We start from the raw sequence: 16,214 nt of genomic DNA on the forward strand, positions 1-16,214 counted from the left end.
TTCACCAACCGCGCTCCACGTTCCCAAATCAAAGCAGACGATTTTGGCGCTCATCGTAATGCCTTTGTTTACATTTTAGTTCCGACTGCTCGGCACCGGCCATGGACGCAGACGAACAACATTTATGCGCCCATAAGGTGAACAGATACCATCAAAATCCGTAGTAAATTGTCAAGAAAACCATTCTCTGCTGCAAGCAAAGTTCTATGCAGATTCATAAGAGGTGCCAAAAGTGCAAGTTTCTGTGGCGAATTAGATTGATTTTGCCGTTTGCCAACTAGGTCGGTACAGTCAATGACCGTTCCATCTGGGTCATTTAAGCACACATAAATAGCTGAATCAGCTGTTTAATAGGCATCACTATTTCGAAGTGTTGTGGCGAATGTTGAACTGTTAATGTCAGTTAGAAAATATATCATAGCTACTAATGATTCAAACAGTATTACCAGCCAAAGTCTCGAGGATCTATGTGAACTGCAAATGTGCTCTGTGATAAGATTAAACTAATTGCTGTCTACAGTCTTTTAGCAGGCGCCTTGGATTTTCTACTGGCGCATTTTCTACGGCTAGAAGGTACACAGAAAAGTCAGTTACTTATGAGTTCGTAATCAGTTACTTTACGGTCTTCAACGCAGCTGCCACTACGCAGTGGGCGTATAGTGAACGCATGAAAACTGCGTCTGCCATCGAGGCAGCCGTGAACATCCGAGGAGGATGCCAGCCGGCAGGAGAGCGTGGAATACCAGCACCGATAGGTACTGGCGTCTACCTAATCGAGAGGACAAACTGCTAGAAACGGCATTCGTTTTCTTTTTGGTTTATGCTGCCACGCTATTTAATGCATTCTAGGTCTTATCGCTGATTCGGAGCGATTAGCTGGATTACCTGTACCATAGGAAAATTCTGCGAGCTTACTCATGTTATGTTATAATTGCTTGCTGCAAAATCGTTCGTTGCGTATGGATACGGTTCCATTCTGTTTGTCTGAGTGAACGGAACCGCTGAACTGAGTAGAAGAACAGGTCGTGCTTGAAAAAAATTAGATCATCAATCGATCACAAGGCTCGAACCGACGATAATATTCCGCAATGGGAGTCACGATAAGAGTGCTTCGGTACGTGGTTGAGCCTGTATTGTTTCTGACATTTATGACAATGTATATGGAAATATCGGTGGTTCAGTCACTTATCGCTAAAAAATATTGTTTATTGAAGTTTTCCAACTGTGACAACGTCACATCGTCAAATCATATTAAAACTGCCAATCCGTACTACACAGCATATAACACCGAGCTGTCACTTTTAGTATTATTGGTTGGCCTCTGGTTCGGATCATGGGCCGACAAATATGGCCGGAAACGTATGATGATCGTGCCTTCAGTCGGAAGCATTTTGTCAACATTGAATTTTATAACTGCATCGTACTTTATCAAAGAGTCACCGCTTGTCTTGATGATCTCTGCCGGCGTTATCGGCTTGAGTACGGGCACGCTTGGCGTGTCCGCGACATGCTTCGGTCTAGTGAGTGACGTGACATCGTCGGAGCATCGAAGCACCCGGATCGCGGTGATGGAAGCGATGATTTTCACCGGAGGCGCATTAGGATTCTACGTGGCCGGCTTCATGTTAAAATATTCTAATTTCGTAGTCACGTTTACGTTTGAGCTAGTTATCCACGTCATAATACTCCTGTATATAATCATCGTGGTTCGTGAGCCAGAACGGAGTCGACAGCATGAATTGTCCACAACCTCTGTGTTGAGCTTACATCATGTGATGTCGATGGGTCGTACCGTAACTCGGCCCCGGGAAAATAACTACCGCTTTGTCCTTATTCTTCTTTTGGTCTCGTCGCTCATGCTGTCCTACGGAACGGCGGCCATAACTTATATTACTATGTCGTTCGTCCAGCTACCGCCTCTCAGATGGGATAGTACGAACTATTCGTTTTTTCATGGCCAATTGATCGCTGTACAAGGATGCGCAATCGTTTTTGGACTCCCAGTTTGTTTGCGTTTCTTCCGAATGAAAGATACTACGTCAGGTTTTCTTGGAGCTCTATCCCGATTCTGCGGCCTTTTTTGGATGTCGATCGCATCACGCGCCTGGATGATGTATCTCACCGTTTTTGTGCTGTCTATGTCGGAATTTGCCATGCCATCGATCCGCTCTATCATCTCGAAGATCGTCGGTCCCAACGAGAAAGCGCAGGTCTTCGCCTTCATGAGTGCTCTGCAGTCGTTTGCCTTCATGACGGGGTCACTTCTGTTCCTTGGACTTTTTCCAATGACGAAGGATTTTTTCCCTGGCTTTGTATTTGCGTTAGCCGCTTGTTTTCAGATTATACCGGTTTTATCTTTCATTTATTTGCACTTTACACTTGATGCCAACGCACTGTCAGTGCCTCTTCGCACCGAAGAAGAGATTCCTCGGTGTGAGTCTACTGAAGACTCTGTGGCAGAGTCATAAACGCAATAAGACTGTTAGATAAGCATTAGACTCAGGAGACAGGAACCAAGGAGAACATGTTTGATTCCAATGTAAAAAGTTGGTTAAATTTATCATATGGGTTGTTAGGTTGAAAGTGAATGATTTATCTTCCCGATGGATGCAAATCCTACTTAAATTGAACATTTTTGTCGGTAATGAATTACTAGCAAAAAGGCTTCTAGTTTATTTCGCGACTATTGGCTTTAACCTTCGTTAGCGGAATTCATTAACAGGCACCCTTGTAGCTACTTGGCCATGAAAGTCAACTCTTATGGCAGGGAATAGCCTAAATATTAAGTATGTTTATTTCTACTGAGGGACATTGTTACATGTATTTACATTTTAAATGCGTAGATCTGTACTGCGCGGAATTCTTTTTATGCTTAGACTAGCATAGAACGGGCAACCAACACCTATTTTTATTCCTGTACTGAAATATGTAGCAGTTTGTTTTATAAAAGAAAAACATTTGTTAACGAACTTAATACGTTAAACTTAAATATTATTTATGTGCTATAAATACTCTGTTTAATCGTTCTTTTTTAAGTATAATATATTATACATAAAGAAAACTAGAATTTTTTTCTTCAGGTCAAGTCTTTTTACTGGGCCAGTTTCACAATATTAACATAGGAAATTCTAAACAAATGGCAGACATTTACTATCAACCTCGAAAGGACGTTAGTGCTCACTTACAACTATTTTTACGTAGCGGGACATTCGTAAACACTACAACTCTAACATGTACAGAATGTAAAGAACTACCAAAGATGTTTCAAGTGTCTCCGTATATATATAATATTTCAATAAATGTAACCGTATACCATTATCATGTAATATTCTTTTGCGGCTGTCGTTTTTATAAATAGATTAGAGTTGGTCGTTTGATAATCATATTCAGTGTCTACAATTTGTTTTACGTGACATGGATTAACTATATCACTTTGTATGCATTTTTGGAGTTTGAATTGAAAGGAAAATTTAACTAAAATATTAAATCAACGGTTGCGAACTAGTAAATACCAGCTGTTAACTAGGTATTTACAGTAACCCGAGCATTAAAATGCTGATTTAATGGAAACTGCTTTTCTAAAGCTCTCTATATTTTGGTTCCGTGCGCACGGAATAATACCCGCTTGTTTCGCACATCTACGAATATAACTTGATTTGAATACACGGAATAATTGCAACCGGCATTGGCGCAGTTTAGTCAGTCTAGATCGATGAAGCGCATCATGTGACAGCTTAGTGGGTAACGTATCTGCCTGCTAATCTTGGGGACACATTGTAGTCTAAGTTCGAACCCGGGCATAGGCAGGCAGACTTCGTTTCGTGCTGGGAGCCAGCCAGCCGTGCGATGAAACTCTGCCTAACTACGATTTCGAACGTGAAACTCGAAACAAACATCGACATAGCCTCTAGATAGCGATTCTCGTGTATGATATTAAGCTAAATTACTTTCCTAGTCAATACGGACCCATCATAAAGCTAAGTACAAAGGCGTATGACATCCAATATTAGTCTTCAAGCAGGATGTAGGGTGTATAGGAAATGAAAACACTGTTTTCATTTCCCTTTATTTAAGGCAGTACATTTCTCGAACTGCTACTGCGGACCATATATTTGAGCGCCTGAAATAGTTCTTCTAGCATCTCTAGCGAATAAATATGTACACATATAAGGCATATATATGGCGACCCATGTATGAAGTTCAAGCAGTTCACTAGAAGGTCTCCTGGCTTATGCTCCTGCTAATATTAGGGATACGTGCTGGTGTAGGTTCGATTCCACGCGCAGAGACACTGCGTTTCGCGCTAGAAGCTAGCCGTGTGAGTGAATGCTCAACAATACTGTGCGAATTAGCTGGGCGCATCGTGACGTAGCTATAAAATTATACGGGTGCCGACAGGAGTTTGTAATCAATAGTTACCACAAATATTCAGTCACTGATCATTTGGACGAAGTCAAAAGTGAAGTAGTTCTTTTGAGGTGAATGCTTTGTTAAGTGGCTCTTACTGGAGCCGAAGATCTCGCAGCCAACCGCATTTGCATTCTGCCTGATTTGTTGTTAGTAAACTAATTTACAATCGGAAAAAGATATTTGGCTGGGGTTCAATTTTGTAAAGCGTTGACAAAATCATGAATGATGACATATCAGCGCATTAATACGTTGAAAAAGTGTCTAGTTACAGATCACCCAGAGGAAGATCGTTGCGTTATCGAGTGAAATAACTGTAACAAAGCGATCCGATTGACTTTTATAATGGGCGGCATACAGAGGCACTACGGCGCTCAAAAAGCTTAGAGGAGCCATGCCCTATTAAGACGATACAAACTATTTTTTCGGCATATGTAATCCAGTTACAAGCTTACCTGGGCGTTATGTCCATTGCAGAATATAATAGCGTTCATTCACAGCAGTCCAGCGGCTATATTAGATGGAGCGAATATCGATTCTAGAATATAGTTGGATGTTGGTTCAAGTATGGACACAGTGCGTACTATGGTAAATTTGTAGCGCGTAAATTCGAAATTAAATTTTCAACTTGAAGCACTACTTGAGTGTTAGATATTTCGATCGGCAAATTTTTCGTCTGACCACTCTCTCCCAAGCGTAGTTGCGACAAATCAAAATTTATAACAAGGATGAACCTTCTGAACGAACAGAGCCATTGGTACTAAGTGTCATTTGACGCTAGGCGTTGCGGCCGTCTTCAATGACGTATTTCTTCGCTATACCGTTACCGCTGCCGGTGATACATTATCAATAAGGGTTCTACGATGGCGGTGTTCTTAATTTTTGTCATTCAATCAACAACGAAAAATTCGTTAACGTGCAACGATCAGTTCTTAGAAGATGATGGCCAACATTTTCTGCAAACAGGATGAAAAAAATAACAGTATACGGTGTTTGTAGGGAATACTACACAGCACATAAAACTGGCCAACATGTTGCCGCAGAAACGCATCGCATTCTGTTATTGCACTATACGAATTCGGCAGCAGTGACGAATTAGCTGGCGTCATACGGCGGCAATTTTCATTGCGACTATTCGGATAATAAACGTTGTTGAAGCGTTACACTTCACCGGGTTCAACCCCCGGCGGCACGATAGCTGTTTGAGCGTACTCATATGCCCCATGTATGCATGGGATGCTACCTCATGAAGCTAATGCAACTTCTATTCTGTGAAGCATACCGAGTGTTGCACTTTTTCCTATCGCGTAGATAAATGTTCCATGTGTCTTACGTTGCATACGGTGGACTTAACTGCAAAAATGTTGTGGACACTTCCAAGGCTAGCAACTTCAACGACAAAAGACCTAAAGCGCCGCTGCAACAAAAAACGAAAATTCCTTTATAAGAAAATGAACTTCAACTTCAGTTGCTACCGTTATATTTTGGTGGTTGGCTCTTTTGCCATCCTCGTTATCCGCCCACGGTTGGCCATTTGATCACTGAAACGTATATAGTAGCAGCCCGAGGACCTGCTATGGCCAACGGTGCTGGAGTGGGCCATCGGTAATGGCACTGTCCGACGTAGCTAGTCTGCCTGAATCTTTTCTTCTGTTATATGTTTGGGTGACTGCGATAATTACAGTATAAACAAAAAGAAAAGATGCGAGTGGCAGCAATCTAGTTGGACCATCACAGGGATTGGGGATTTTGATGCTGTTTATATCGAATGTGTAGAAGCTACAAACGACTCGCTACAAAGTTACGCGTAAAGTCGGTAGAGAGCAATCAGTCCCTTAATGAGTAATGGAGAAGGTAGAAGTCTTATAAAAAGGATCGCTTTGAGGCTATAAACAGATAGAATTGTAAAAACAGAAGGAACGCGACACAGATTAGGGAGCGGCTGGACAAAGCCTTGTGGAGTGCCTGAAGAGGAGGTGATTGATATGGTAATAGTGATGCCTTGCGCCTGTCTGGCGCTCTGCTGATTTAGCTTTTGTTATTGATGTTGTTGTTGTGCAAGTTGATGACTGACGATGTGACCGACCTTCCACGTAACTCAATTTGATGACGCCTGCGGGCTGGTGATGTCACAAAGGATCGTACATATGCTTGCATGAGTTACCTCAGTTAGTTTGGCTGTACGACGTATGAGCACGACCAGCAGCATCTACGAACGACGAGAAAAACAGCGACTACAATAACAAGCGCATGATTATGTTTAACAGGATCTAGTTGCTACCTCTAACGCAACCGGCATAGTTCACGCAACTTTGTAAAATGTCCAAAACCATTTCTCGTAGAAAGTGACAGTTATAATAACGTATTTTGGCAGCAAATGGTGATCATGATGCTAATGATGATACATCTCGACGTTTATGTACATAGAGCGTAGGTCTATTATACGAGCTCAATCCACAATGCGTCCAGGCTTCAATAGGTAAGCTTAAGTGGAAGACCTGTAATTAGAGAGCGTTCTTTTTATTTACCTGTTTCTATCGCATAACCATTTATATCTTTTTAATCTATTATTATATTTTATATTACATATAAGATATACGATGACTACAGAGGCGAAGAAAGAAGTGCACGCATTATAACTTAATTGGTTCCAATTGAGAGTCCGTCAGTTTTCTATGATTTTCTCGGCAGTTCTGTTACAGTTTTATGTTTTTAGATTAATTCGCAGCTGTAAGCCCAATTAGTTTCGGAATAAATTGGAACAGTTTACACGAAGGATAACTTAGAAATGAAGCTTTTCGAAACAGCAATGAGTCAAACTTTTTATCAGACAAAGCAACTCAAATCAAGCGAACCTATAGAAAAGCTTGCACTACTTTTAGTATTGAGATTTCAAGCGAAGTCATAGTTGCGTTGTTTTAAATTTCGAAATTACCTTAACAAACTAGAAAAGAACAAAAACGTACCTTAAGAAGAACTGTGTGTCTTTTTTCAAATCTTTGCCGTTGTAAGCAAGAGCGCAGTGAAGCTCGTATCCTTGACACCTGTTTTCGTCATTCCCTGCTCAGTATTCAACAATTTTAATTCTTACGTCATTTAATGTAACTAACATTTGTGAACATAACGCGAATTGTTTACCTATAACTTACGCAGAAAACCTGTCTTGCATATTGATGTATTGCTATATACTTCAGCAGAAATCTAGAACTCCCAAATTAGATAGCCCGCACGTTCAAGATCTGAGGCGCTATCTGCTCGAATAGGTATTTCTTATTAACCTAATTAAAGCACAGGACGCATTGAGGATTGAGCTCGTTTAGTTGACCCACGCCCTAAGTACCGCCGTGGAATCACAAAAGTCGAGATATGTTGCGTATCATCGTAAGCGCCATCATCATCATCATTTCGTCACAATTTCTACTTTGTTTGCCTGCGTCCATCACATCTTTGACTGGCCGCTTGTTTGATTTGAACGAACAGCTCGAATAAGTAGTCAAGTCACTAACTCGCTGATTGACACTAGACGAAGCGAGCACAGCAAACGGGCAGAAAATCTTGCTACATGCCGGAGTTCTACGAAGCCGCTCCAGCCATATAGACTGTTCCATGATAGCCAGGAGAACTACCGCAGCAAAGCCGTATAATAACTGCTTGACTGACTTATAGCCAACGTTGAGCACCGTTATACCGCAGCTGTCAACTTATTTAAGTTCCACTCAAGTTTCGCATTGCCGGCCGTTCATGGCGACCAGCTGAGGCAAGCGTAATACACCTGACATTATCCCACCGAGAAAGGTAGAGGTCATTATCTATCGTGCGGCCATATTATGGAGTTTTTATGATGGCACAATGATTTATTCTTCGGACCCTGATAGACGCAAAGCTTTTCGTCTTCTCACATACAATTGATTGGCAATCTCTTCGCAGCGGGAGAAAGAGCTTGTCAAAACAGCACAGTGTCGTTATTTTTCTGTTGATGTTTAGTCATACCAAAAGCAGCAAAAAAAAAATTAAATATCATATTCAAAAGCTGAAGGTTTGTTTTCTTGACTAAGTTTTCATTCGTATGGGTTAACAGCGAATTTGTCATTGCCGTCGATCTTAATGTCGATTATTGTATAAAATAACCCCGCTGAAGCTTTCAATGGCAATTTCACGAGCTACGAGATGCTTATTTAAGCCCTTTCTGATTGTTCGATAATCAGCAAATCACATAGAGTAGCTGTAGTTAAATACGTTTGACACTGAAGTCAATTAGAATTACAGAATGAAGGTTACTTGAATTATTGCTATCAGATGTATCAGATTATTTATCTACCACTAAGAAGAGGTGGGTCGTTACGTAATCGGCTTTTATTTCAGAAGTCAATCATGTTTTTTATTTTTAAACAGCACCGATCGGTAGAAATCCTACGGATTCCCTCAAGCAGCGATGAGTTCTTGGAAGGAAAACCGGTTAAGCGGTTTATCGTTCATTCATCTATCACAAAGCAGACATTTTTAGGATAACATAGCGTCATGTCATGAATATACTCCGAACGAGTTGGCGAAATGTTTATGAACAGTGTCATAATGTCCTAGAATAATTTAAAAGCCGTTCGTCATTACCCTACTATGAGCCTCATTCGAAGACGACATATAAACATAATGGAACACATTAACAAATGTTAATCTTGCTAATTATAAGATAGTAAATAGGATTTTCGCGCACTAAATACCGATTCACCCTTTGAACATATTCCTACGCCTACTGGCTTTAGCATACCTACGTATTGAAGTGCACGATACGTACTCAGCAAGCGCTATTTTTGATGGTCGTTTGTAGAGTTGTCATTTTGTTGCAGCAGTTACAGAAAGACTATTTAAAAAGCGATGGATGTATCCACTAGTACACGAACTATGTGCTAACTCGTTCTTCCGGGGTGCCATTTGTCTTGACCGGGCTAAGAATCACGTCGAAGACTCTCGCCAACATGTTTTTCTTTTGTTCCTCTGTTCTTTTGTTCTGTGCTCTTTGACTTGACCTATAAACATACGTCCTTATGGTATTTACTCACTCACGGCTAATGTTGTTGCAGTCACTTCTTGGACCCACCAATTTCGTCTGTACAACGCTTGTCCTCTGTTTTCATTGGCTTGTCAGATACTGTATTATACATGCCGCACCGTATGCCAAGCAATACAAGACATGAGCGCTTTGGATTTGGTTCGCGCTATAGCATTTTAGAAGCGAACACACTCTCGTAGATTGATTACCGTACGTTATTGTAATATAGCTTACCGTTGAGGAATACGTACGAGTTGTACTTTTGTTGTACGTTACATTGAATTTTGGCCAGATCATCATTATCACCGCGCAATGCATTGGGAAAAACAGAAGCATAGTTCTGAAATACGATGACCATACTGAAGCAGGTTTTCACCAAAACGAATACCTGGAATCAAGCAATTTTAACGTCTCAGCGTTCCACTAGAGCGAAATTGAGTGTCGAATTAAATTATCGAACAAAACAGGACAATCTCGCGTGTTGAACGTTTTACGTTAATTTTGTACTCAATGGCTATATTTTATAACAGTCATCTTACTTCGTACCGCATTTTTGTCCGATTTGTTTACTATGCCGTTATCTTCAGTGGCTTTGATACTAGTGAGCGCTACAAGATAATGCCGTATTTAATTTTTATGCGTCGATTATTATCGAATACACATGTCGAAGTATGTCAAACAGAAAATTTTGACCAAACCGATGAACTGTAATTATTCTCATTGGTATTTCCTGACAGAGCAATATGGCGTACTGACCCGGAATTGACCAGGCCTGAACGTTTTCCTAATAGAGTTCCAATATTAGCTCGTCACATTTAAGATTACATAAAAACAAGAATACGTCTTTCACCTAGCTTAAATAGCCGAAAAACCAATCCGAAACTGTACAGTCTTCCGGGGCATAATACTTCCATTTGACCTAGTTATATTTTACCAGTCTGAATATCATTGGCCTGTAGATCTTTCCCTGTAGATCCTTGTGGGTCGATCATTAATTACCGGACAAAAGAAAGCAATAGACATTTGATTAATGTAACATGATTGCCGTATTATTTGCGGCCCCTTATTCACCCCAGAGGAACCTGTACGGGTCAGCGAAGGGAGAACAATACACTAACTTTAGTCCGTTCCACATGTTTTTGCTTGTGCTCACGGAAATTGCCAGTAGTTGCTGCAACTACTTATTAGTCGAACTTCTTAAACAAATCGCAGAAATATTCAGAGCGCTTTGTCTTAATGTCATCGTTTCAACCCGCAAATTTAACATAATAGACATATAGCTGAGTCGGGTTGGATCAGTGTTGTTACCATTTAAAAGCTCAGATTCGAGTAGATCTGCTAGAATCGTTGGAATGGCTCGATTCAGAGTCCGATAGTGAAACTTTTTTTTGCAAAAATATGCATTATTTTGTAAGTTATAACGATAAAGCGATGAATTGTGCCCGTGCCCATAAAAATTGGGCTGTTCATGCTTAAGATGCATTATTGGAAGGAACGGTTTAAAAATGGCTTTGTCGTCGTCACCTTGGAAGTTTCGACGTGAAGGATGCCCTTCACAAGGGCTGACCAATTATGGAAAATGTTGACCAATTATTGAAGCGAAACATCAGTTATCAAATAGCTTTAAGCCATTTAAAGGTGGCCGACTGCAAATAAAAGCTCGATGCTTGAAAGCCATACGAATTTTCAGAAAAAAGCTCGCTCGATCGTCTGCGATTTCCGTCCATCGAATTCTACAGACACGCAACGATTTCTAGAGCGATTGACAACGGCTAATGAGAAATAAATCACAGACGACAATAATAGTCAGTGAAAAAAAAATATACTACAAAATCTGTGACAAAGCCCAGAGTAATGTCGCACGAGGTGATGTTATGTGTTCGGTGCGATTAGGAAGAAATCGCGCATTACATGCTGCTGCTGCCACCGCCACCGCCTAGCAAAACGATTGTTTCGAACCTCTTCTGTCAAGTACTGCTGAGATTATAAGAAGCTATTGAAAAAATTTAATCGAACAAACGTTTTCCGCCACGGCAATGGAGGGCCATACGTATTTTTAGCAACCTGGCAAAAATTGAGAGAAATTGTATGTTAATTTTCAATGCATCCACCGTGTAGCCCAGGTTTTGCCCCATCAGACTATCATATGCCTCAGTGGTGTTGATTTAGGTTAATAAGAGGACGCAAAGGGGAAGGGAGCCAAAGGTTACTTATTTACTATTTTTTTTTAATCAGACACCACATTGGTGAAAACATGAAAAAAGAAAGGTAGTCGATTCGATTTCAACTTAAAAACGATCAATACTTTTTTGACAGGCCAGGATATATATTAGCAAGTCAAGTATACGGATTTTTTTACTATTTATATAATACAGTGCTTAGAATTTCAAGAGCAAGAAAAAAAGGGGTATTCCGTAAACAAGATCGTAAGAAGAAACGATGGCCAATATTTGAGTTGTGGTTAGATAGCGACAAATACAGAACGAATCGGCGATCTATAGATAGATGAATAAATGTGTTGTGTAGCAGGTAGAAGTCCTAATGAGTCGCCGTTTAGTCGACATCGGATCCCGAGATTGCGCTAGACATCTCGGTTGTAATTTAACGTATCCTTTAGAGGTAGTAAAATAAGGGTAATGACTGACTTACATTAAGGTATTATTCGTAAATATTCTGATAATCCTATCCGTGCCAGACTATTATGTCGCCAGAGGGATAACTTGAACGGATTGTAGTATTGACGACTCTTTTAGGGGAGCGAGTTTTTTTTTTATATTCAGTCCATTGATAGAGTTAGTCGTCCCTTTAAAACGTATATAACTTCCCCTCGAAGAGCATATACATAAGCATAGCCGATACGTGAATAGCGAGGTTTTCGTAGTGTTATACTAACGGATAGATTTAGTGTTCCATAGATTATTTAGATTTACTGTAGTATCTAAATAGCATTTGTCTGTGTTAGTAATAATAAATATTGGTACTATTAAATAATAAACTATATAAATATACACATAATTTTGTTGTCATGCATATACCTCTTTCTATCATTGATCAGCTAAAAGGGAGGGCAAAGTTTCCTCACCGTTTGTTCACGTTGCAAACGACCACGTAAGACTTATGCAAGTAGGGTCACTTAAATACGATCGTATCAGCAGCTACATATATATATATATAATTTGAATTGTACTCCTGTCTTTCCTTTTACTCTTTGCTCAAGGTTTGCAGATTCTAGATTCTGTGACCTACCGAACATATATATATGTATATATATATATGCTTTACATTTAGTGTGTAGCATGCATTGCGTAGGAGCTGTAAAAAGTGAAACGGTCAGTTGCGCTTATCTGCTAGGTAACCTGTACAGTAAATCTTAGACTGCTAGGTCAGGACGTACCATCTGCATTCTGTCAATTGATATATAAATATAATACACTATATATATAAGCAGCTATACAGCCACAATGTCGGCAGTGTAATAAATAGATTCCTTTAGGTCTTTTGTTATAATTCGCCACTTAAATGAGTAGTCTGTAACCTTGTCTTGGTTAGACTGTGTCTTCTTACGCTGTTAAGCATCAGCGTCTGGCTTGCTGGGACGTTTTCGTTCGCCGTCGACTTTTCTTGCAACGTTTTTTGTGGGGTAAGTGGTAAAAGTGATATTTAACGTGGCAATAAGTTGAGAGTTCGGGGTCTGGAACTATTCGGAACATTTGGATACTTGAGCGATGTTACAACGCCAGAGGGACGATGTCAGCACGATCAGTAGTGAATGGCGCTATCACGTCAAGAGCTGCTGGATCAGGGCACGGATAGGGACCAAAATAGGATCCTCTAGTGACTAGTCTGTGTAACGTCCACAATAAGTTTTCACTAAAGAACGGCTGCTCAGTTGTATTCGATGTAGCGACAGAAGAAGTACACGAATTTGCTAACACATGTAAATAGAAGAAATTTCAATCAGATAAAAAAGGAAAGCGGCTGAGCTAAAATCGCGTAGGATAGGGTGGATCAAACAGGCGGTCTCCGGTAAGTGGCCATTACTACTATAACTTTTACGGCTTATTCTGCTGATGCAATTACCAGATGCGCACCCAGTAGCGAGCTGATGACGTAAAATGATTCCTGACATTGGCTTGCCTACCGCCTGAACGGCCAAAACTGAACGGGGAATTCCGTTCAGACTAGATCACGCCACACGGAGTCTTCTCCGCGCACACTGTAGTACTTACAATCCGAATACAAAGGAGTGATCAACGGCCACAGTCAGCCAGTCAGGGGTTCAGGGGCGGGATAGTTGGCTCGATATAGTGATGATGAACTTGAAGCATAAAAGCTACGGGGAATGTTGGTGCCAGTTCACCTTGTCCAGTGCTACGCTCCTGGCTGCCTCTATCCCCACAGCCGTCGTCATCTGTTGCGAATACCGAGTAGCATTCATGGCATCGGATCGTCGACAAATCACAATCGGTTTTATCGCTAAGCACCAATAGGTACGGTGAGGCTAAATCCGTCTGGCGAAAATTGATGCTGTATGAGCCTCTATCACTGCAGGCCATCAGCAGCGGCAACAGTGTTGACGTTATCAGATTTACTGTTGCTGATCTTGGTGTTGTCGCTGCCGCTGTCATAATTGGTAGTCGCGCTTTGTACGTGATCGAAGGACTACGTGGGTTAGGGGGTCGTCCTATGATGCGACGGTCGAACAAATGTTCAGGCGGACGTTACAATGGCGATGTGGATAGCGCAGTTGTCCAGACGTTGTTGTTGTTGCTGGTTGTGTCATTGTTTTCGTTTATATAGTAATGTTGCTGTTTTTGTTAGTTGTTCTGCCGACTTCTGCCCTCGTCTGTTGTTGATGTGACGCCACTAGATCCCCTTGTCTCGAGGATCTGCTCGTTTTTCCTCCTCCTTTCCCATTTTTCTGCACTGCGATCGTTGTGATGCTGCTGCTAGTGGCATCGGCGCTCGTGGCGATGGTAGCAAAGCGGGGGGTGACGCCACAACCATCGCCCACAGATGTCTACGACGACGACGACGACGAAGAAGAAGAATCCCTGCCGCTATAAAACCCTTTGGCCCCCCGAGTCAGAACACCGAATACCTCAAGTCCCTTCCACAACTGTGCGCTCAAACCAACCTCCATATACAGAAGGTCAACAAGTTCTCAAAACATCGATAGACGCTTTCCCATACAAAGGAATAGCCAGTGTTAGCCAAATGAAGGCATTCATCGTGTTGGCCTTTGCTACCGCCGTGGCTCATGGCGGTTTTCTTGGGGGTGGCGGCGGTGGAGGTGGCTTTGGAGGCGGTGGCCATGAGGGTGGCTTCGGAGGCAGTGGTGACCATGGAGGTGACGGTTACTTTAGTGGCGCTGGAGTAATCGAGCCGCGTACCAGTAATGCTGGCCAGGACGAGGACAACGCGGCCTTGTCGGCCGTAGGTCTCGCCCGTATGCTTGGTGCCAGTAGCCTGAGTGGCCACGGAGGCCATGGTGGCGAAAGCAGTGGCGCCACTTACACGATCTCCGGACCAACCCAGGTGATTAAGTCGGTCCATAAAATCACAACTACTAATGCCGGTGGTCAGGTCTTATCACGCAGCGCAGGTAGCGGCGGTCATGGAGGCGGTGGCCAGTCAAAGATTATCATCATTAAGAGCGCAGGAGGCAGTGCAGGTCACGGAGGCCACGGAGGCCACGGAGGGAATGGTGGCGGCGGCGGATGGCAAGCCGGAGGTAACGGAGGCAATGGTGGAGGCGGATGGCAAGCTGGAGGTAGCGGAAATGGCGGTGGATGGCAGGCCGGTGCAGCCGGGAATGGAGGAGCAGGTTGGCAAGCTGGAGGAGGCGGGAATGGAGGAGCCGGTTGGCAATCCGGAGGAGGTGGAAATGGCGGAGGATGGTAAAAGATTACCACCGAAGTCTCTCAGCCACAACGCCAATGGCAGTGTTAAATGCGCATTAGAAATATCATCATCTCAACGAGACTGTTACTACTAGACGCTGTCAGTGAGCTAAAATTCTAGATCTACTAGGTTGATCTGTAGCTCGAACGCTATTCGCTACGCTATAGTACGCTATTATGATACAATGTAGTCAGGTAAGAGTTAATGACTTGCCTACTTCTTAGATATGAGCGTAGCCCTTGCTGGAATTGTAGATCAACAGCTAGTAGCGCGAGTACCTCTGTCTACGTATTATGAACATAAGTGAGCGGATGCGATTATTGGAAGGATAATTACTGCTACTACTTTTCCGAATGGAAGCTTCTGCCATAAACGTTAGGCGATCCCGCGTGCATCGAAGCAGGAGGCTGAGAGAAGTCCTGTAGCACATAAAACTCTGTATAGAATAGAACCACTAATGTATATGACATTTATATATAGATACATGACATGCACACAACCGAAAAACAAACACGCTTCTATTGTGTTAATAATGATGAACATAGGTGCTCTAAATGTACAGTGTAAATAAATGTCATGTGTATGTTTACAAAGATAAACGTCGTGGTCGTTAAAGATAAACCTCGTTTCGAAAGGGCAGTGTACTTCAATAACAATCGAACTTATAAGTAAGCCTGTTAGAATCAAACAGCATATGTGATCGAATTCGTAAAGGTAGACCCTCAAATTGGGTATGAAACATAGTTATCTACCAATAGTAATAATAATATAGAATGCCAGTCGACCTGTTTACGTTTACACGTTGGTATTAAAAAAAAAAATCGGAAACACTATTAGAAAGCTTAGCCTGACGTTA

General features: G+C 41.8%; 2 protein-coding genes across 2 annotated transcripts; both read left to right on the forward strand.

Annotated features, from left to right (window-relative positions):
• The first annotated feature begins 99 nt into the window (after positions 1-99).
• Positions 100-3,326, forward strand: LOC111269378 (proton-coupled folate transporter). The gene has a single exon (XM_022848922.2). The coding sequence runs from the start codon at positions 1,089-1,091 to the stop codon at positions 2,466-2,468; it is 1,380 nt and encodes a 459-aa protein (XP_022704657.1). The 5' UTR covers positions 100-1,088; the 3' UTR covers positions 2,469-3,326.
• Positions 3,327-6,689: 3,363 nt separating this feature from the next.
• Positions 6,690-15,957, forward strand: LOC111269379 (uncharacterized). The gene is made up of 2 exons (XM_022848923.2): positions 6,690-8,202; positions 14,276-15,957. The coding sequence occupies exon 2, from the start codon at positions 14,471-14,473 to the stop codon at positions 15,356-15,358; it is 888 nt and encodes a 295-aa protein (XP_022704658.1). The 5' UTR covers positions 6,690-8,202; positions 14,276-14,470; the 3' UTR covers positions 15,359-15,957.
• Positions 15,958-16,214: the final 257 nt, after the last annotated feature.

Source organism: Varroa jacobsoni, unplaced genomic scaffold (genome assembly GCF_002532875.2).
Source record: "Varroa jacobsoni isolate VJ856 unplaced genomic scaffold, vjacob_1.0 scaffold_1383, whole genome shotgun sequence".
NCBI lineage: Eukaryota > Metazoa > Arthropoda > Arachnida > Mesostigmata > Varroidae > Varroa > Varroa jacobsoni.